Below are 22,095 nucleotides of genomic sequence, written 5' to 3' on the forward strand. Positions count from 1 at the left end.
GTTATCCATTTGGTATGATCTTCTGACCCCCACAGGTTTACAGCCTTCCTCTCTCTGCTTCACAGCACCTCTGCAACACAGAGTTAATCATTTCTCTGTTGCTATCTGCCAAGAGTTCTTATCTCTTTTTTTGCTGTCACTTTATAACAGGGTCTGCTTATCAACCTGTTGGGGGTCATGTGATCAAGCCCAGCCTATCCCAGCTCCTGATTTTCCTGATTAGAGACCATCACGAAATGGGATGGCTGGTTTACAGAGGGTCACTAATGCTGGAAAAAGTACAGAGTCCATTGAAAGCCCGGCCTGTTACTTTCTGAATTATTGGATTTTTCGTTTGCATGTGTGTGTTTGTGTGTGCGCACCGTTGATGGACTGCTTCCTGACTTTCACTGAAGGTTACTGTAGCCGCTGTCCCAAGGCCAGAGAAGTTTACAAGCCTCACCTTTCGCTGTGTTCAATGCTGTATACCTGCAACCCAAGGGCACTATATATTTGCGCTTAATTATGTCTTCTAGTTCGGATACCAGCAACACTCAGGAACCTATAAAACATGGGCTTCTTCCAGGTGGTAAGTCAGACTTTTTCCAACTCTTTTGATAAACTGTTTCAGACAGAATTGAATCCAAGCCTTCCTGGGCATTCCATAATGGAGAATAATCATTGTAGAATCTCTTCATTGTTAATAAATTGATTCTTCAAAAGTATTCAGTTGCAATAAATATATTGAAAAGGACGCCGCCATTATACTGATGATTAAATTAGCCTGTTTTTCTTCAAATGCAACAGATTTATCAAAAACAACTTGAAGGTCCCGTTATTTCAGCAAAGCAGCTGAACATATGCTGAAATCTCTTGTCATTTAGAAAATAGATACACATTTTTTAATCCGAAGTTCAGAGATTTTTACTGAAATAAAATAGAAAGGAAAGCATGTATACACTAGGTATGCCACATTTATATGTAAAGTTCTAAGCCTATAGCAAAATAGTTTCATGACAGTTGAAAGTCAAGCAGACCTTTGAAAAACTGCATTATACAAAATCTAAGTCTGAATGATTTTATCTTTAAAATACAGCATTGTAAAATAACATTTTAAACAAATCAAATACTAAATCGAAATGAGAAACCACTCCCAAAAGACTGTACACTATTTTAGATTGTGATATTGTCGTATGTTATTTTTTATCTTTCATGTAAAATTTTCAGCCCATATTTGTTTCTTGCTAAACGTTCTATGTTTAGGATTCATTTATCAGTTTAATCAAGAGAAAAGTTCTGGATACTTTCAATTCAAGTTGGATATTTGAAAGGAACATGGATTAATATTTTCTAGATTCATTTCACTGAAGTGAAATATTACTTTTATGTAGTGACAGCTTATCATATCATGGTCTTTGGCTGGAAGCGTGTGTGTTGTGTGTTATGTTGTGTGTTATGTTGTATGTGTATTTGATTGCAATGCTTTTGGGTTTGTGGTCCAAACATTTGCCTTGTGTCACTTTCCTATATATGTAAATACAGATGAGCTGCAATGTAACAAAATTAAGGGCAATAGATTTATCCTCAGATATTTATTCCACTCAAAGAATGTAAGATACTGAACATGCTTTCTGTAACACATAAAGAATTGCATTCATTGTCAACAAATGCAAGGTATTTCATTCTTATTGATTTGTACACCAGTACAGGATTAATCTTAGATTTACACAGTTGGATTTACTTCTGAGTAAACAAGCATAATACTGCTCTGATGGGGAGACTGTTTAAAACGTAGTTTTTCTTTTTGCGATGAAAATCAAGGCACATAATTGTTCAATATAACATTGTTCAATATACATATACACATAAACACACACATACATATACACATAGATTATATATATACATATATACATATAAACATACATACATATGCAGCAAACCAAACAAATGGGATCTTTCTCTTTTATTTCAATGAAAAACAAATATTTAGGATTTATTTTGGACATGGATATTTATAAAAATATTATTACACCCCTTATCAGGCCCAATCTTCCAAGTTTTAAAACTGAAGTTCCAATCTCCCTAAGCTTGTTTTAAAAGTCTTTTTTTAATCACATCTTTTTAACATTCACATTCGCATTTTTATTCACCAGTCTTTTGTACCAACCTCTAACAGACTTGCAAGTGATTGTCCTAACAGTACCATATACTTATCGGGGGGCACCTTATGTTTAATTTCTACAAAGGATCCACCATCAGTGTTGCATCAGCTGGAGAGTTATTCTAATGAAATGCACTGTAGTTGAATTTACATATATAGATTTGACTAATGATCTATTACAAATAACGGCTATTTGTAAATTATGTCAGCGTACCTTATTTACAAATTTGACACTACTCTGGGAAGTTCTGACGTGCTCCCTAGCCACGTTTTTGATGGCAGCTGAAATGTACAATACTCTTGACCAACTTTATACAAATTGGATACCTTTCAGGTTTGATCTATGGAGATTCTCAGTCATCCAGGTCATAGTTGTCCCAAAGGTGCATTTTTCAAGAGCCTACTGGACTTTCTGGTTTTTCTTTGAAGACGTTTTGCTTCTCCTCCAAGAAGCTTCTTCAGCTTTGAAAAACCAGAAAGTCCAGTAGCCTCTTGAAAAAAGTACCTTTGGGACTTTCAGGTTTGGCTTTTAATCTTATGGAATCTTAGCAAAAGTCATGCCAGGGAATTCTGGGACTCAGACATCTGTAGGCTCCACAGGCTGGGAGGTTGCTCTTAATTGTCAGTTTATTTAGCTACCTATTTTTTGAATACAGATCAGATTGTCAGTGGGGTGTAGGTGAGGTTGTGGATGTGTGTATTGTACTACAGTAATAATGTAGCCATGAAGATATTTCACCTCCATCCAAATATCTTCAATGGAACCTGAAAAAGTTCTCCAAATGTTGTTGATAAATTATTTTAAATGAGTCAGGATGGGACAATTGAATAGATAGAAGCATAGATTAATTTTAGTTGACTTATTAGGATATATCACATTTAGCTTTCATCACCATTGTGCCCACTTTCTGGGTTGTTATTCACCAATTAATGGGAGATTAAGTGTAAACTTTGGACCAAACCAAGATTTGACATTTCATTCTAGATATAGAAAATAGTTCAGCAATTTGTTTGGGGGCAGAGTGAGGCAAGTGAAGAAAATGCAGATTGAAATATTTTCTCATTACCCTTGAAGTGATAAATTTAGTTAAATTAAATTCTATATTAAATCAACTGATATAAAATTTTGATTTTCTTTTATCGCAATAAAAGAAATAGAAGAAAATATGGAGTAAATAGAATGATTTTGATTTTAATTGTCTTAATATACATTATCATAATTATATAGCAATAGAACTTAGACTTATATTCTGCTTCACTGTGCTTTACAGCACTAAGCGGTTTATAGAGTCAGCATATTGCCCCCAACAATATGTGTCCAAATTTTACTGACCTCGGAAAGATGGCTAGGTCAACCTTGAGCCCTGTCAGGATTGAATGCAAGGCTGTGGGCAGAGTTTGACTGCAATACTGCATTCTAAACCACTGTGCACCAGGACTCCTAATATTTATATATCGCTACAATGTCATTTTTAATTAGATTTAGACCTTCGTAGAAAGGGATGTTGGAATTAACTAGTGGAGTTTTTGCACTTTCAAATATAATTGCTTTTGCCATTACTTAACAGATATCTAATTCCCATGATATGCAAGATGTGGCAAAAATTCATAATCAACCTACAAACTGCATTTGGTTGCTGTTGTTCAACTAATTTATTTTCAGTGTGAGGTACATGAAAATTATATGATTTTGTTTATGGGATAAGAATTTAGGAGTGCTTTTCAATCAGATCGAAGTCCATCTAATTTAGAATTCCAGTTCTAATACTGAGCTCTAAAACAATAGAACAAGTTTCCCAACCTTTGACAACTTTAAGACACGTGGACTTCCAACTCCTGGAATTATCCAGCAATATAACTCTAGTATGAATTTTTTAAAACATCATGCCTATTATTTCTTCTTTTATTTCCTCAACCCTTATAAAATCACATGCTCTCTGGTAAAGTATTTGTAATATTAAGGAATGCTGACTGTTTGGCTAAAAGGATAAACCCAAGCACTGTCAAAGGAGGAGGAAAGAAAGTCAGCTAAGGTGGGGAGGGAAAACAAACAACGTCACTTTTCCTGTGAAATTCTACAGCTTGTAAAAAGTTTATGGCCATCCAGTCAATAGAAATGGCCGCCTAAAACATTTCCCTGTTGCCGGGAGACTTTCCAAATAGGTCCACTTAAGCACCACCATCGAGAGGTAGTGCTTGAGCAAGGATTTGACTTCATTTATGTGTTTGCTTTAAACTGCATATATTGCATTTCTCCCAGAAATGATTTAAAGTATGGCTGTATATGTAGACAGGTGCAACATTTTTTTTTTAATCCTAAAGACTGCATGCCACTGATATAGGCAGGTTCTAGACTAGCTGTGTAAACAAAGGTTGGTGATTAGCAATAAATACAATCCAGTCATATAAATAAAGAGAATTATTAATTATACTAATAAATGTCAGGTCTTGCTAAAGTTGTGGACATGTCAAAACTTGTCTAAATCAATGACAGGATTCGTGCTCCATGCTGAACTCTAATGTGGCTTTTATGCAGTATTAAAATCATAAACTTTCCTACCAAGATAAAGGCTGTATTAATCCCAAATTAGTGGAAGTTGTCGTTCAAATAAGTATGATGTAAAAGAGGTGCAAAAGATGTTTCCCAAACTTCTTGTTCATTGTTATTGCCCATGTATACTGCTTCATTGCAGCAATTTGAGAATAGATAGGTTAAAATTCCTTACAATCCCAGTCTCATCCAGGCATATTGTATCTGGGTTGTAAAAATTCATATAACCAACAGAGAGCAGGAAAGAGATAGAGGAAACTGATCTTTATTGCCATCTCATCTTATGAAAAGCCCAATCCTATGTATAAAGGTGCTTTTTCAATGAGACTTCCTTGCAGATAAAAATGCACAGGTTTGTTGGGTATTTCCACGTGAAGTGTTTGGCTGCTTCCAAATCAACTTCACACAGGTTACCCTTTCTTTATATTATCCCTTTTCAGAAGTCAAGCTAATTTACTTTTAGAAAGCACAATGAAAGCACAAACTCTTATGGATGCTAGAGCAGTGGGAACTCAAGAGTTTGGAGATGGTTAGTTTGCCATTGAAGAAAGGTTTCTTTTCTCCCCAGGTCCTAATTCTAGCAGGTCTTTTTAAGGGGACTACTCTCCTAATTGCTGGCATCGCCCACCAGTGACCCAAAGAGACCTGATTGACAAGATTCCTTGTTTTGAGGAAAGCCTTCCCTTCCCATCACATTATACAATTCCACCTCGATCCCCACAATGGATGAATGGCTGCAAAAATTGATGGAGTTGGCAGAGATGGCTAAATTGACTGTTTTGATGAAAGAAAAAATATAAATATTTTTATTTCTACTTGGAAACCACTTCTGGACTTTGTGCTTGAGATGGAAAAAAATATAACTTTGATTTTGGGTTTTACCTATTAGATTTGTTGTTATAGAAATGGCTAGTTTATACTATTATGTAAAAGTAAAAAGTTGGGGTTTGATGTTAATGCCTTATTCTACTGCACCAAAGGGAGTGGGAAGTCAATGCCTTTTTTTTTCTTTTTCCCCTTTTCTTTCCCTCACTTTTCCCTTGCCTATTTCCCTACTATTTACTTTTGTATTTTCTTTGTATGCTATGCTATATTATAAACTAATAAAAACTGTTTAAAAGACATTATACAACTCGAGTGATTTTCACAGCTTGTTTAATCACAAGTCGTTTTCATATTGCTTTTAAGGATTACACTGGAAATAACTTTAGCTGCAGGGAGAGAGAACTTTAAAATACCGTAGTTGCAAAGCGAGCTCTAACTCGCACTCCTAAAATGTTTAACTGCTTTTAAACTCCAGGTTTTAGGCGTCCTGACTCTTCCCAAACGCGCGTACCACCGTTTGCACCTCAGCCGGACAGCCATGGGGGGTCAGTCTCATTTCTGAGGAGATACATCCTCATTTTAGGACCGCTTTCGGAGTTTGCCCCGCGCGTGCACATTTGGGGAGTGGGGGTGGGGCGGTTGGAAGCAGAGAACAGAATACAGGCTCGGATGCAATTTAAACGCCAGTCGCAAAGGGCCAAACGGTTTTTGAATTTGTACCGGATAAGCATTTGCACTGGGCAACCAGGCAGGTGCGGTGCAGGATTTTAGGCATGGCGGGAAACTTTAGTTAATAGAACGAAGTATCGGCGGGAGCGATTGCATTTGTGTCTCTTCTCCACTTTGTTTTGCTTTCTTAAGGCCAAGGCGTTTTTTAACGCGCCTTGGAAGTTTCGCTTCGTGCCGGCGTTTACGTGGCCGCTCGGAGTGGGTCAGTTCTGAGTGGATTTTTTTTTTAATTTTCTTTTTGAGAGAGGCGGACTTTTACAGACATTCCTACAGTAAGGAAAAGGGGTGGGGTGGAAAGGAGGGGAAAAAAACTTCCACAGTCGGAGGCGGGGCTTGAGGAGCCGAAGTTACTCGGAGCTCCTCGTTTTTCCTGGGTTGCCGTGCGCTTCGCCGAGTTCGAGCCGAGCGCCGGCTTATATGGAAGGAGCGCCGGGGGAATTTTTGGACGGAGCCAGGGAGTGTAGCTTCCCCGCACGCGATCTTTTCAACTCCACTCCCCCGTTCCCGCCGCCCTCTTCCCTCCCCTCCCCCCTCGCGTGTTTTGTGTGCTGAGGTGATCTTTGAGTCTTTTTCGGGGAAAGTTACCGGACGCAGATAAACTTGGCAAGCAGGTTGTTTGCTGTGTGCCCAAATGCCCAATGAGGGGAAAAAAACGCCTTGTGGTGACTCAGGAATGAATGGGGTGGGGGGATGCCTGGTAATTCAGGACAGAAGGAAGGAAGGAAGGAAGACATTTTAATTGTACTGGGAAAGGTGAATAAGGCTGCAGCCCTGAGTATTTTACCCCCATATATGATTATTGAATTCTGTAGTGGAACATTGAAGTAAATAATAGATATGCATTTTTGCTTATTTAAAGAGAATAGATAGATGGCTTAGCCTTATCAACTGTTTAACAGCCACTGCTGCACTTCTTTCTGTTTTAAATGTTATGCTTATAATGTGCTCCTTTTTTTTTTTTTACAAAAACCCTGGGAAGATAAGTCACCAATATCCAGCCTGACAGCAGCGGCTTGAGAGATAAGTGACATATTCAAGGCTGGTTAGTAAATCCAGAACTGGAAAATGCTAGGATGCCATCACAGATCTAAGTATGCTTGTTTGAAATTCCAGTGAAACTCACCAAACTTTTTTTCTGAGAACTGTTTACTATTTTTGATTAAATAAAATGTCTCCCTTCCACTTTGCAGTAATGCTCTACTCAGAAGGCAAAATGCTGTCACCTGCAGTTTCTCATGCCCATTTTTGTGTGATGTAATAGAGAAACTAGGGAAAATGTTTGCTTATTTCACATCTGAGCATTATCAAAGCTGATCAGTTGATGAAACAAACTCATGGGTGGAAGCCAAACGTGGCACTATTCAGAGTTGACCATTGAATTCAGTGGAACTTGATCTAAGTGAATTTATAGACAATTAGGCCAAATGAGAATTATAAACTACTTGGGAGCAGAGAATAAAATGTAGACATTACCTGGATGGAGTATATCAAGATCATATTCAGTTTTTTAATAGGCTACTTTCCATAGAATTATCTAGTTTTCATCATCCTGCCCATCTTCTGTATGTTTACTCAGAAGTAAGGCACACACTGTCCAAATCCAGTCATGTTTCTTTTCATGGAAACACTATGTGCTCAGGAGCAGTGGTTTAGCCAGGAAATTGCCCTCCCTGGACTTAATGATTTTACAACACTTCTTCTCTGAGCATATAGTACATATCAAATTCGCTTCAGTCACCTCTGGCAGAAACAAAACAAAAACATGATTTGGCAGTTCTTCCCTGATGCTGAACCTATGTACTTGGGAATTGCCTGACATTCAATGTAAGCCTAATTTAATTTAAAGATTAAAACAATAAATTGAGTATTTGTCAGCCTAAATAGGCCAATGTGGGAGGAGGCATCTTGCTACCCCCCTCTCCACAGTGTTTCTAAAATAAGAGAAATAAAACAATGATATACTGAGTAGAGTCCTGATCTGCCACACCAACCTGGTGCTAATGCTGGCAGTGCCCCTTCTTGCTGAAATTTGGGGTGAGGAGAAGAAAGGTTTGTTTGGGGCCATCTTAGGCTCTGATCTACTAAAATCTAGTAATGGCAGTGCTTGAGAATGGACATCAGTTCCATAATTCTTATTGAATGTAGTGGGACATTGCTGATTAATTATATAGGAGTGGGATTTGCTGAGCTACAAAGACTGGTGGCCAGTCGGTGATTGAATCACAATTTCTACAATAGCTGGACAGCAAACTCTAACAAAACATTTGGAGGCATAAGGATGCTCCTGCAACAGCCCAAATCAAGTGAATGGGGTAGAGAGTGAGCCTGAAACTGGATCACTCCACATATGGTTGGGCAACTGTTTTCTAATGCAGATGGCATGATCAGGTATAAGCTGTGTTTCAGGACTTTGGAAAATAACAAGATTTGGAAACTCTTAGGAGGTGGAAGTGTTTTATAAGTTAAATGGTTCCACTGAAAGGCACACCAAAGAAAGAAGACTCAGTTTACAAGTAGAATGCATTTTATTCACTTCAAGAGGGATCTTTTAAATTGGGTTTTTCTGCCTAGAGAAGAAAGGAGAATAGATCTCTACTTTCCCCTCCTGGTAAAAAGCTTTCCAATATTCATTTTTTAATCTGCCATACAACATTTTTTGATCAGTCAGGAGTCAACCAACCAAGAAAAAGATGCACCAGGACAGGAAGAAAAGTTTGGAGAAGTGAGTGAGGAAAGAAACACCTCTGCAAGAATAATAATCAAAATTGCTTGAGTTGTAGAAGTTGTGGACTTGTGAAAAAGTTCTGGGTTTCAGTTAAGGCAGCTTTGAAAGACCTTTGTTCTGTAAAACATGGGTCTCCAAACTTGGGAACTTTTAAGAAGCTGGCTGAGAAATTCTGGGAGTTGAAGTCCACAGGTCTTAAAGTTTCCAAGGTTGGAGACTCCTGCTGTAAAACATCTTTGCACTAATGCAGCTGGATAAGCTGCTGCATAAAGTTTGTGGTCTCTCTTCCTTTGAGGCCTGAAAGTTGAGTAGCTATCCCTCTCCTCCTCTTTCTCCTCCTCTTCCTCACTGCAAGTTAGTTAGCTATTGGATTAAGAAAGGTGCCCCAGATAAGTCTTAAGTACTTTGAAAATATTAATAATGATATTGGAGTTCAGTTATCATAATCTCTTGCCACTGGACATGCCAGGTTTATGGATTAGGAGTTCACAATATTTGGAGGGGGCACACCTTATCCATTCTTGCCTCTTCTGTTCAAGCCAAAGAAACTCTGCCTATTTCTTAAATACAATGCCTTAAGCATGGGGTGTGTGTGAACAGATAGTCTTGAGTTGCAGCTCACTGCAAACGTGCAGAAAAGTTGAAAAAATGATTTTAGTCATGAGTGAAACCCATATGCTGTGGACCTTAATTCAAAGCTCTTTAGAGTGGCAGCCATCCAAAAAGAGGCCAAAGCTACTCGGCCACCCTTATTTTTTTTTTCTCCTAGAAAATCTTCTTAATCTCTGCAAAAGATGCCATTGTTAACTGTGTTAAACATAGCTCATCAGTGCAAATCCCTCTGTGTCTACTGATGCAAATTCCCAGGTGAGCACACATGGGGCTGTTCGCTGAGAAACTCAGTGCTCTTCTTTCTTGGCACTGGGCACAAAGGTTTTAGGAAATTATTAGCATTTCCTTGGGAAGGTAAGAGAGAGGTAGTAACTGTGGGTGTGAAATCCATACCAGCGGTTTAGAAGATTAAAGTCTCCACCAACCTGTGTCCTTGTCTGTGACTTTCTGGTTGTTTAGAGCTATGCTGCTGGCTAGAATCCTGCAGATTTTGCCTGCTTACATAAAGTCTTTGAGACCTCTGTTCTAGAGCCTCTCTTCAGGAACAGAGAAACATCTCCTATTGGATGGCTTAGAAAGAAGGTTGACTGTCAAATATATTCACAGAGGGGTAGTTAGAAGAGTGTCATTGCCCCTTTCTGAAGGGAGAGGAGGTAACAGGCCCACTGCCTTTTCTCTAGCAGATCTAGGATTTAGCATCTTAGAACCTCTGCACACAAGTTCTGATGATTCCTTGTAATATTTAGAAGCTGACCAATTGCCATAGTTCAAGCCTGATGGACTGTTTTCCATGTTCCTCTCTTGGTAGTACTAGAGCATGTGGTGATCACCAGCCATACTGTTTCAAAGGTGAGGATTTAAAACTTTTGGATTCAGGTCAGGTGTTTCTCTATGCAAAGTTTGATAACATCTTGTTGGTGTAGCATGCAAGTGTATTTTCCAGTTGGTGTATCCACAGCCCACTGTGGCACTTTTTCTGCGGTGACCCATTTTTTAAAGATTATTTGAAGCAAGGTGGGGTAGGATGTTATTAACTGGTCCATGCTTGTTAGCACTGAAATGGCTAAAGAAAAAACTGTCTTTAAGGAAGAAAGGCCATTTAACACAAATACACAGGAAGTACACAGGAAGATGCTGAATAGTATTAATCTATATGTACTTACTCTATCACAATAGCCAGTTGGCCTAGTAGTTAAAGTGCTGATCTAGAAAGCAGGAAACAATGAGTTCAAGTCCTGCCTTAGGCATGAAAGTCAGGTGGGTGACTTTCGGCCAGTCAGTCTCTCAGCCCAGCCAACCTCACAGGGTTGTTGTTGTGGAGAAATAGGAGGAGGAAGGAGTATTATAAAAGAACCGTGATGGCACAGTGGTTAGAATGTCAGTGGTTAGTATTGCAGTCTAACTCTGCCAACTGCCAGCAGTTTGATCCTGACCAGCTCAGGGAGGACTCAGCCTCCCATCCTTCTGAGGTCAGTAAAAGGAAGACTATATTGTTGAGGGCAATATGCTGACTCTGTAAACTGCTTAGAGAGGGCTGTAAAGCAATATGAAGTGGTATATAAGTGATATTGCTATTATGTATGCTGCCTTCAGTTATTTATAAAGTAATAAAGGCAGAATAAAAGTCTAATAAATAAATACATAAACAAATAAATAATGCACAATGCCAGATATAACCACAAGACATAGGGGGTTAGATTTACACAACATGCTGGACCAAGACAAAATGCAACTGGCTAACTTGTCATTCAGTCCAGTCTTTAACTTAGCATGTTGTGTGAACCAAGCCATTAAAGGTTTGGGGCATAGCATAACATATAATGGGGGGGGGGAATTTGAATTTGAATCTGAGTGTATAATAATGGACTTGAGAGCAGGCCTCCCCAGAGGAAGACGCTTCTCTGTCCTTTGGCAGCATCACTAAGAATCTAAGAGATCCACTGATCACAGTAGGAGAGCAAGGAAAGAAGGAAGGGGGGGGTCTTTGAAGAAAAGACTGAGCAGGGTTTTTGCTAATTGGCGGTCTTTAATTTGCCCTTAATTTGCCAATCTTAATTTGCTGCATGAGCTACCCGGAGGTCTGTTGCATGGTTGGTTCCTCTCCCTTCTAGGAAAGCAACAAGATGAAAGAAAAGGAGGGAGATCCTTTATGGAAAGCAGAGTATCTTCCCACTGAGTAAAGAATCAAAGATCAGGACCTTAAGTGAATTTCCTTGTAGAAGCCAAGGAAGTTGTTCTGACAAGTATGAAAAATTCATACTTAGAGGAACTATTGGAAAGTTGCAGAGACATAAAACAATGACTATGTTTTAAACAGTCACAATATTCTGTATAAACATCCCCCCATCCCCACCCCCGGAGGCTCTTTTCAAAGAAGATGAGGATGGAGCTTAGAAGCCATGAAGTTTAGGCATAGTCAGCTACTTTTCTGCCTCTCCTTCCTTTTTTTTTTTTTTTTTTTTTTAACCTTTCAGCTAAGAAAGAGCTCTGGAGAAGAACCCCAAAGTTTGCAAGCAGTTTTGAGTCCTACAGTTTGTTTGTTCGTTTGTTTTTTGCCCAATGTCCCTTCATTGCATCAGCACCTACAAAATTAGCTATGACCCCTATAACAGCCAGTAGAATATAGGTTCTTGCATAGGAACAGGAATTGAATACATACAAATAAAGAGGACATTAGGACAGGGACAGTAGGCATGCCTCTATAGTTCTTTATAGTTCTTTATAGTTATTCTATAGTTATTAATCCACAAAACCTGCTCTCTATAGTTCTTTATAGTTCTCTATAGTTATTCTATAGTTATTAATCCACAAAACCTGCCCTCTATAGTTCTTTATAGTTCTCTATAGTTATTCTATAGTTATTAATCCACAAAACCTGCCAGATCAGGTTTTCTGGATTTTATCAGTATATGAGAATATCAGCACCTGCTTGGCTGATATTTAGAAATACCATGATAAGAAGACTGCTTTTTTTGAAGGGGTATTTCTCTTCAGCAGAATTGATTTTATTTGCATACTCTTGTGGTCTGTTGGTAAAGATTCATTCAAAATTCTCCAGCACAGTTCAGTTTTGTAGAGTGTGGTGTGTTATTGTTTCAGATCTGAATAGTGAGGGAAGTCAGTGAGGGAAATAGTGAAATAGTGAGGGAACTTTTAAGTGTTGGGGGGGGGAGAGAAAATAAGAATAACAACCAAACGTTGGAAGCTGCTCGGAGCCTCCAAATGTTGGGTCACAAATGAGAATGAATGTTTTCCTCACCCAAAGAAAATGCGCATACTAACTAGGAGTGCGGAATATAAAAGCTAAACGGTGATTCTTTGGTGATCAGAGAGATTTCAGGAGAACCTAGCAGAGTTTTGCTTTGGCTGGAGAAGAGTTGGTGCTCTTCTCCTATTGCTTTTGTGTTGTTGCAGCTTATGAGGCAAGCAAGCGCTAACATCTTTAAGTCTCACTGATTTCATTAGAAGCTTCACACAGTTTGCCCATTTGGAAGCTATCGAAAGTAAAAACACGTTTCACTCGGGCTATGTTGAAATAATTCTAGAGGAGGATGCCCTGGGACCGAACTCCTACGTTTTTTAAAAAAAAATGAGTCCTGGAAACATTAAGAGGTGGATAAGGAGAATGTGGGAACAAAAATCTTTGGGCGCGTTAAGATCAGTTTTGCAGCATACAGGAACGTAGCGAGAATGTAAAAGTTGCGCGTCAGTGTTAGAACCCAAAAGAGAGTGTGTGTAAGTGTGTGTGTGAGAGAGGCGGGTTTTGAGAAAGAGGAGGGAGCGAGGAGGAGAGAGAGAGTGAGTTAACTTTTGCACCGAGTGCAATCATGCGCCCATTTTCAATCTATAAATGGGCACTGGTCTCCATGCCTGTAGTTGGGGGTTCGAAGACGATTCTCTGCCTCAAAGTCCATTACTCTCGGAGCAATGGATAACCGCATCTCTCTCTCGCCCATCTCTCTCTCTCCTCCCACCACACCCCCCTCCCCCCACGTCTCTTGGAGGTGGTCGAAGTAGACGGCCGTAGGCTTCTTCCGAACGAAACCGAGTCTCTAAATTCGCGTTCGGGAACGCCTTCCCAGCAAACGCGGATCCAGGGCCCGAGGTCCAGCAGCCTTTCCCTCCTTACTCGGAACTTACTCCTTCCGTTGGTTAGGATTGATAGGACCAACTCCTGGATGCGGGCGTGTGTGTGAAATCAATGAAACAGTCACCCCTGATCCTTGTTTGCCCGGGGAAGGACCTGTTCACGTTCCGGACGGACTTTTACCCCTACACAGAGCTAGCAGAGTAAGAGGAGCGGAATGCTGCGGGAGGGAGGTGGGGGGGAATGGACCTTAGGAAGGAAAAAAAAAGAAACTCCGTAGTCGGCGGGACCGGGCAGAATACCGGCGTGCGCGCGTTTCTCCTCATTCCCTGGGAAGCGGAGACGGTTCGTCCGCCAGGTTTAACAACCTTGTCTGATTGGGCGCCTTTCTCATTGGCTGCACGGGCAGTGTCAGCGCTCCCCTTCCTCTCCCTCCCCACCCCCCCCTCCCCACCCCTGGACATACAAACGCTCACGTTCACACGCTCGGCCCGGACTCAACCCAACCCAACCCCCCCCCGCCTCCTCTTCCCTGGGCTGGGAAGTGCCCCCTTCCTTTTTTGTCCAAAGCGGAGCCCATCCGCCAAGCAGAACTGACTGACTCCGGAGTAGGGAAGCTTGGAAGTTCGCGATGCCCCTGCTGCGCTCGGGACAGGGAGAGGTGGCCGGGCTGGGCAGGTCGCGCCTCTCCCCGCTCGCTTCCGCCCGCTCCTCCCAACCTCTTTAAGGCGATCCGAGGGAAAGCTTGAGGGGGGTCGAGAGAGCGCTCCTTTCCCGTTTGGGATCGGAGCGCTCCGAGACGCCACTCCGAGGTTTGCCGAGCGATCAGCTGCGAGGGCAAGAGAGGCAACGGCCGAGCGGACTCTCGCTCACTTCCAGCTTCCCCGGCTCGCCGCTCCAATCAGCTTCCAGGTGCTGCTCAGCCTCCGGACTGACCGAGCCGGCGCGCCGCCTAGCCCTGCCCGCGGCCGCCTTGACATGCTGCCCAAAGTGGAGACGGAAGCCCTGGGATTGGTCCGATCGAATGGGGAACGGGGGCACATGCCGGAAAACATGCAAGGTAAGGGGAGAGAGGACCGGCGGGCGCCCGGACAGACGGACGGCTGGGCGGCGAGGGAGCTTGGATGTGCCTATAAGTCAAAAGGCGGGATAGGACAAGCCAAGCCAAGCCCAGCCGCCTCTTTCTCCTGCATGCCGGGTTAGGGCTCGCTAGCTCGCAGCAAGCGGCTCCTGGGACCGGCGGTTTTGAGCGCGTCGCTAGAGACAGCCCTGCTTTCAGGCGCTTCGGGTTGCGACCCACGGTTCGGGGAAAGCCCTCGCTCCCCACGTGGGACTCGCTTCGCTCTCGGCTGCCTTGATCGCAGCGTCTTATTGGCCGGGGGGGGGGGCTGCTGTCAAAGCCTCCCGCTACTCAACCCCGAGCTCCCCTTTTAAGTACTGCAAAGTAAAGGAAAGTAAAAAAATGCCCCCCGAAAAGTCAGGCTGAGGGACTTTCAAGTCTGACGCGCCGATGGTGCAGCGGCCGCCGGAGGCGCACTTGGAAAGAAGTTCCTCCCTGGAAAACGCCAGGGGATTTCTCTCCTGGGAGGTAGGGCGGGGGAGGAAGGGAACCGGAGGTGGCGGCCCAAAGAAAAGGGCTCGGGAACCGGCTTTCTTGTAAGGAAGGCTGAGAGCGGTTGGCATCTCTTGGCGGGGGCGACAAGAAACAAACGCGCGGGATCCGGGCGAGGCTGGACTCCGGGGTCGGCGTCCTTCAAGGAGCTATAAAAATCAATGAACTGGCACACTGCAGACTAATTCGTGGGACTGGTTTTCCTAGTTACGGAGGGGTTTAAATCGTTTCGGGGGAGGGGGGGAGATTCGGCTTTCAAAACAAAATTAGAAGGGTCGGCCATCCCAACAGGGTTGCTCCCAAACCGTTCGCTTTAGTATGATTGATAGGAAAAAAGGGGGGGGTGTGGAAGGAAGGAAGAAAGATGGGGGGTGGGAGACAGACGAAGAAACGTCTAAACGTTTATGGGGAAATTCTCCTGCCTCCGAGGGCAGGGGTGTTTTTTTTTTTTGTTTTGTTTTTTAATGGGAGTTTGACTGATTAAACTAGGGAACGTCCTCAACAGAAAGCAAGAAGGTGGGTGTGCGCGTACACGTTTTCCGAGACGGTCCCTGAATGCTGCTAACTAACCGCGTCCCCTGAAGCATCAGAAGGTAGAGATTGTAGCTTTAGCAAACCCCGGCTTAAGGGCCAGCCGAAGTTCTTTAGCGGACCTTATTAGGATCAGACGAGGCGAAGATGCCGAAGGAGGAAATCACAAAAAGAATCCTAAACTTGTGAAGGGTAGAAAAAGAGACGTCAAGTTCTGGAGGGATCTAGTTGATTCCGCGCCGCCCTTCTCCGATCCCAGCGATCACTGGGGCGAGGGAAGCAAACAGGGAATGGAAGGGCGGAAAAACATCGCACGGAATCTTTCTAAATTTCTTTCCTCCAGAGCAAAACTCCCCTAGCTAGCAGATGGCGGGGGACAGACCTGGAGTGCTCCGCGCAGTGATGCAATTTTCCGTCTTCTCCCGTCCCCCATCCCCATCCCCATGACTTGGGATTTGAGCCTATTGCTGTGCTGAAGCCACAGTTACTTTCCGCCGGGACCGCGGGAAGCTTAGCTCGCTGTCCCGGGGGGGGGGTCCCTGAACGCGGGGAATATAAAACCTTGGGGGGAGACTGGATTGGCTTCCACTTTTAATACCTGTGAGGAATCCTTAAGTACTAACGCCTTAAGAGACTTCGCTTCTTTCAGAAAGCGCGCAGGATTTGCAATAGTCTCTGGGAAACTTTACAAAAGACAGGACAGGAAAGAATTGCTAAGGTGCTTTTTGTTACAGCTGGGCCGGGGAGAAAGAAAGTAGGGATGTGGGGGAGGGGAACTGCTTGAGCCTAATTGCTACGGGAAATCCAGCAGCGCCTCTATTCACTTTGTGAGCCGGCAATCTCTTCCAGGCACACACACCCTTCGTGCCCCTTAGGTTCCCTTCAATGAAAATTCAAAAGGCGAATTTGAGTTATATTTTAACATCTTCCCCAGTTCTTATCGAGGACGGCTGATCAATTAAAATGTAGGGGTCTTTGGCCAGGGGGAAGGGAGGGAAAAATCCCTTGACTGCCGATACTTAGGAAGGCTCTTAGGGCAAAAATCCCATGATGTTAACTCTGTATTCAGGATGGAAGCTTCGTTCCGTTGTTTTCAATCGGGTTTTCCCCTAACTTGAACCCGAAGTCATATCAGGCGTAAGCTCTTAATTGTATTTATTTAATTCGAAAGGGGAGGGGGAAACAAAAACCCTGGAAGTTCCCAGTAGTGGCGTCGACAAAAGAATCGGCGTGTTTCTGAAGGCTGTGGGGCGACATTGCGCGTAGCTCCTCAAAACGTCGCTCCATCTGGAAGGGCTTGGCCAAGTAATTCGCGGAAGCCTCTGAATGGCATGGAAGCCGTGCAAGTTTCAAATCGGATGGAGGCGGGGTGGGGGGGGGGGGGGAAAGCTCCCATTATGCAAAGCGAAGGCTGACTAGTGGGGATCGGAATAGGGCGGAAAACCGTGATCACCATTTATCAGCCAGGAGTAGTGAAATGGGATTAAAACCAACCAACCAGCCCTTCAAGTCTCAAAATAACTTGGTGCCACGGCTTTTGACTGGGGGAGGAGGAGGAGGGAAGAGAGATAATGTGATTTGCTGCTGAGGAAGATAACATAGTGGCTGTATTCTCTCTCCCACCCCGCCCCCACCCCCATTAAGCGCTAGAAGCTGAGGGAGAGATTTAGTGCGTGCGTTCGCAGAACGTGCCAAATTTGGTATTCGGTCTGGTTGGTTAAACTTTGTTGGGAAGGGGTCCATAAGTACCAGCCCTTTAGGTTCGCTTCTGCTTCAAGGGCCGAACCCAGAACGCGAGTTAATTTAGAAATATGGTGAAGCGGGCGGGTGCCTTGTGTAAATGAAGTCGTGTGCTGGAATGCCCGTTCCTGAGCATCTCTATCACTTTAGGAAACACAATTGTCCGATCCCAGAGTGTAGTAAGGAGATGTCAGCAGGAATTGCCAATGGTGCTTTGAATTCGGCGTAAGAAGGACACGGATAGTTAGGTCAGCGTGGGTAGGAGAGTGATGGGGCGGATCAGGTTTTTTTTTTCCCCCTGCGAAAGTCTGACCGAAAATACAACAAGGCAATTATAAACCCTGGCCTGGGTCTCCAATAATTGCTTATGGCGTCTTCTAGAGGCACCCAGCCAGCCTGGTGCGGGTTCATTTCGACGAGGGCTGGAGAGGATGCCAGAAGAAGCTCTAAGAGATTCGCAGGTAAATGAGCTAAAACTGTAATACAGCCTCCTTTTACTTCACCGACGGCAAGCCTTACGGGAGGTCGTGCTCAATTCTCCGGGGCCGTTGACAGTTGAAGTTCTGCCTTGACGGCTCTGCCGGGAAAACTCCAGTCGGCTTAAAAGCTTCTTCCTGGTTGAGATGCTGCCCATCAGCTCAGAATGGCCTTACATGATGGAGCAAACAGAATTGGAGGCGCCCATCCCGGACGGAGAGCCAAAACCCTTTGGCCTCTCGGTTCTTGACGGTTCCTTCGCCGCTTCTGCCCAGATCCGTCCGTCCATCCCTCGATTCAGCCCTTTATCCCGTTTCGGGAACTCCAGAAGGCGGCGCGGGGCTGTCCTCGGGGATTCGTGCGCGCACAGCGGCAAATAGGGAGGGCAGGTGGGCAGTTTTTTAGATTTCGAAACGTGCTTTTCTTAAGGCGTTTTCCCCCCTTCGTGGCTTCCCCCTCAACGAAGCGATTTGGAGATGCGGCTTTCGGATCTTTTTTTTTTTTTTTTTTTTTGGCTTCGGTCCTTCATCCCCTCGAGTTGAAGCCCCTCTGGGAACCGGCCTCTGAAAGAATCTCAATTTGCAGTTGAGATCCAAAACTACCTCAGTTCCAAGTTACAAATCGGGCAATAGCTGTGTGCGAGAAAGAGTTTCTCCAACTCTTTTATCTGAATAGATCCGAAACCAAAACTGGGTCGTTGCTAACCCATCCAACCGCATCTTTACTGCTAAGTACATTTGGGGTACCGAACAATTTGGGGTTGCGCCGCTACTCCGTCTAAAAGAGAAAAATGAAAGACTTCGAAAGACTTCAGTCTATTAGTGGAAGGATCAACGGGGTCTTCCTAGTTCCTACCTAAAATTCCCACTCAAAAGTCCACTGCCAGTCAGCGCCTCCAATAGTAGGCAGATCAACGGTCAATGGTCTGCCTGCTGTGTGCCTTAAAAATCCGGGAAAGGGCTTTTGGAGGGCACGATTCCGTATATTTCCCGCTTCTCCCGTTTTCTTCGCACCTTTGAAATTACGTCTCAACGTTCCCATTTCTCAACGCTTCGGCGGAGGTGGGCGAGGGATCCGGGTTCAAGTTGCAGCTTCTTCCTTCCCTGGTCAAAAGTCTTCCCGGAAGTTCCCTCCCCTCCCCCCACACACTGCCATCTCTCTCTCTCTCTCTCTCTCTCTTTCCTCTTCCATTTTGTACCCCTCGGTTTGGGGACGCTTCGATAGACTTTCTCCTTTTCCTGCTTCTTCTCCGAAGCTCCCTTTCGACTGGTTCTGAGAAAGTTTGACCAACTATTGAAGCCTTTGACTTGAATGGAAGCTCCCACCCAATGGAGGAGTAGGGAAGACTTAGGTCATTTCTCTCTTCTCCCTTCCTTCCCTCCCACCCACCCACTACCCTCACCCCTTCCCCGTAGACATTCGCGATCATTCTTTCCTGGGATTCTGGTCACCTGGGGAAGGAAGGATCGCTTCCTCAATGGAGCAAATCGGTGGAAAACAAAGTGGAGTTGTAGACAGGGGAAGGAACGGTAGGTCAGCAGCTGACGAAGTTTCTTCGGGGTGGGGTGAAGATCCTTCTCTGCCCCGTCTGGCCCCAGTTACTTACCTTGGATACATCTGGCCTCCCTTGAATCTGGCTCGCTACTCCAACTCGGACCAAACATACCTTTTTCTCTGCCTAGGCCACCAGAAGAAGGCTCGTCTACATTCCCGCAGGCGAGCGATCCCTTCTTCTCTTAAAGAGATCAGCCCACTTTTCCCCTTAGAATAGTCTGGGGCGGGGAGGGGGGGCGACGAGAAGCGAGAGAGTGGGGAACTCAAACTAGCAGTTCTTTCTGGTTCTCCCCCGCCCCCCTTGAGTCGGTGGAACACCGATTCCCTCGGTCCCCCGACAGGAATCGGATTCTTTCATGAGGATCACGCTCCTAAATCAGTTGGGTCTTTCCATTTCATTGAATTAATTCTGAGGAGTTTTCCTAATGCTTAGGAATTCTTCTTCCTCTGCTAAGAATTAATTCTTAGCAGAGTTAAGAATTAACTCTTAATTCTTAAGACTTAAGAATTAATTCTTAGCAGAGTTTTCTCGCTGCTGTTTGAAGTAAAAGATCTGTGTTCCTAGGAAGGAAGGAAAGAAGGATGGATGGATGGACGGAAGGAAGGAAGGAAGGAAGGAAGGAAGGAAGGAAGGAAGGAAGGAAGGAAGGAAGGAAGGAAGGAAGGAAGGAAGGAAGGAAGGAAGGAAGGAAGATTGCCGTAAAACTTTCTTCTTTGTTTTGTACAATTTACCAGCATTTGAAGAAGTTTGCAAGAGAAATCCAAAGGGTCTCTCTAAATCTTTGAACAGTTTATGTATTTTCTCTGGTGGGTTAAGACAGTAAGGAAAAAGAGTTAAGGCAGAAGAATGTTTTTTTCTAAAGACAAGTTTGATTGATATGTAAAAATTACAATTCCTTCTACAGTTTCCCCCTTCCCTTCATCTCGCTTCTAAAATACTGTTGTAAACTGTCGATTTTTTTCCCCACTCAGACTACTAGTTTTGTGAATTTGAAATGGGGGTTAGGTAAACATTTTTTTTAAGGTGACTTGTTATAGCCGAACTTTCAAAGTACAGAGAAAAGTTACTTTTCCACTTAGACATCTGATTTTTAATTTTTAAATGCAATTACAGTTTAAATATAGTACAAATAAATGGCGATCTTTATCCCAAGAACAATAAACTGAAGAAAAGTAAGACTGCAGCCTCAGGCATGCAAACTTCAGAGTAGGATGTCTTGAACTAGTCCTGCCTACTTCTGTGTAAGCACAAATAGGAGTGAACTAAGAATTTAATATTTTGGAAAACCAGTTTTGGGAATTAGTAAAATAAAATGCTTGCTGGGTGTTTAGAACTGTGGGTAGTTTTAACAGGTTTTATTCTGCTAAACTGAATTTGGAGAGAATATTTTTGGTTGCTAAAAAAAAAATCTGCTGTTTCAAAATTGTGTTTTCCTGTTTTGAGGATTTAAAGGGAAATAAAAACCCATGGATGTCCTGGAATTGTTTCCCCAGTGAGGAAATAAATAATGCATCAAATGTTTTGTGTACATTCTCATAGAGTTTAATTCCTCCTCCTACTTTTCTTCCTTTTTTCCCCCCTCCCAGTGTCTCAGTTTAAAATGGTGAATTACTCTTATGATGAAGATCTTGAAGAACTGTGTCCAGTCTGTGGAGATAAAGTCTCTGGGTATCACTATGGACTCCTTACCTGTGAAAGTTGCAAGGTTTTGTACAATTTATTTTCATGGGGAAAGTGGGGGAGGGAGCTGAAAATCAGATCAAGAAAAAAGGCTAGGCAATCATACTTCTGTTATTTTTAATGGAAAAAAAGAATATTGAGAAGAAGGCAGAAGTTGTGTAAAGAGTAAGAAGGATCTCTTTTTAAGCCAATGGAAAGAAAACCTTGCCCACGGTGTTCACTATAGAGTGGCTATATTTACTGCCTTTAAATATTTGGTTGTCGTGAAGTGATGTAGTTGTAGAGAGACTTTCATTCCTAGCTGTCCTCAATATTGATTTTAGTTGATTTATATACATTGAGTATTATTGTTGCTGCATCTTGTTCCTGATAAATTTCAGGGCTACAATATTGAAGGCAACTGTTTCAAGTTTTTCATCTTTCAGGATGCAAATGTAAATTTCTCTTGACATTCTTTTTATGCTTGCACATATTTATAAATGTGCATACACGCTCATACATACACAGCATTTTATGTCCATATTTATCTGCAAGGTGATTAAGTGGAAATCAATTAAATGGTTTTAAAATGCCATTCATCACTATGAAGATTTTTTTTTTTTTTTTGCTCATGCATTTCATTTTATGCGTACCAGCTGGAGTCTCAAAATTATAGGCCAGTGCCATGCATCCAGCTAATAAAACCTTAGATTGCCTTGAAACATGCCTGAGATCTGGACTAAATTGCAATTCTGTAAAATAATTCTGGATTAGTATAGAAACCGAGCAAATTGTTTACTGCATAGTACTAAAGCAACATCATTTTAGCACGGCTTTCTGGAGTAACAC

The 22,095-nt window shown here is 43.0% G+C and overlaps 1 protein-coding gene across 3 annotated transcripts in view; it reads left to right on the plus strand.

Annotated features, from left to right (window-relative positions):
- The first annotated feature begins 345 nt into the window (after nucleotides 1-345).
- The window catches only part of NR5A2 (nuclear receptor subfamily 5 group A member 2), a 121,220-nt gene continuing 99,470 nt past the window's right edge, over nucleotides 346-22,095 (plus strand). Inside the window, exons 1-2 of one of the 3 annotated variants that reach the window (XM_070941000.1) lie at nucleotides 346-568; nucleotides 21,174-21,292. In XM_070941000.1, the coding sequence (XP_070797101.1) occupies nucleotides 505-568; nucleotides 21,174-21,292 (183 nt within the window). In that variant the 5' untranslated portion in view covers nucleotides 346-504. Of the gene's footprint in view, nucleotides 569-14,667; nucleotides 14,733-17,918; nucleotides 18,017-21,173; nucleotides 21,293-22,095 lie in introns of those variants that run through there. The other 2 variants (XM_070940999.1, XM_070940998.1) reach the window with 2 other exon arrangements.

The sequence above is a fragment of the Pituophis catenifer genome, unplaced genomic scaffold, assembly GCF_029215685.1.
Source record: "Pituophis catenifer annectens isolate HBS135680 unplaced genomic scaffold, rPitCat1.0.hap2 SCAF_3, whole genome shotgun sequence".
NCBI classification, from domain to species: Eukaryota; Metazoa; Chordata; class Lepidosauria; order Squamata; family Colubridae; genus Pituophis; species Pituophis catenifer.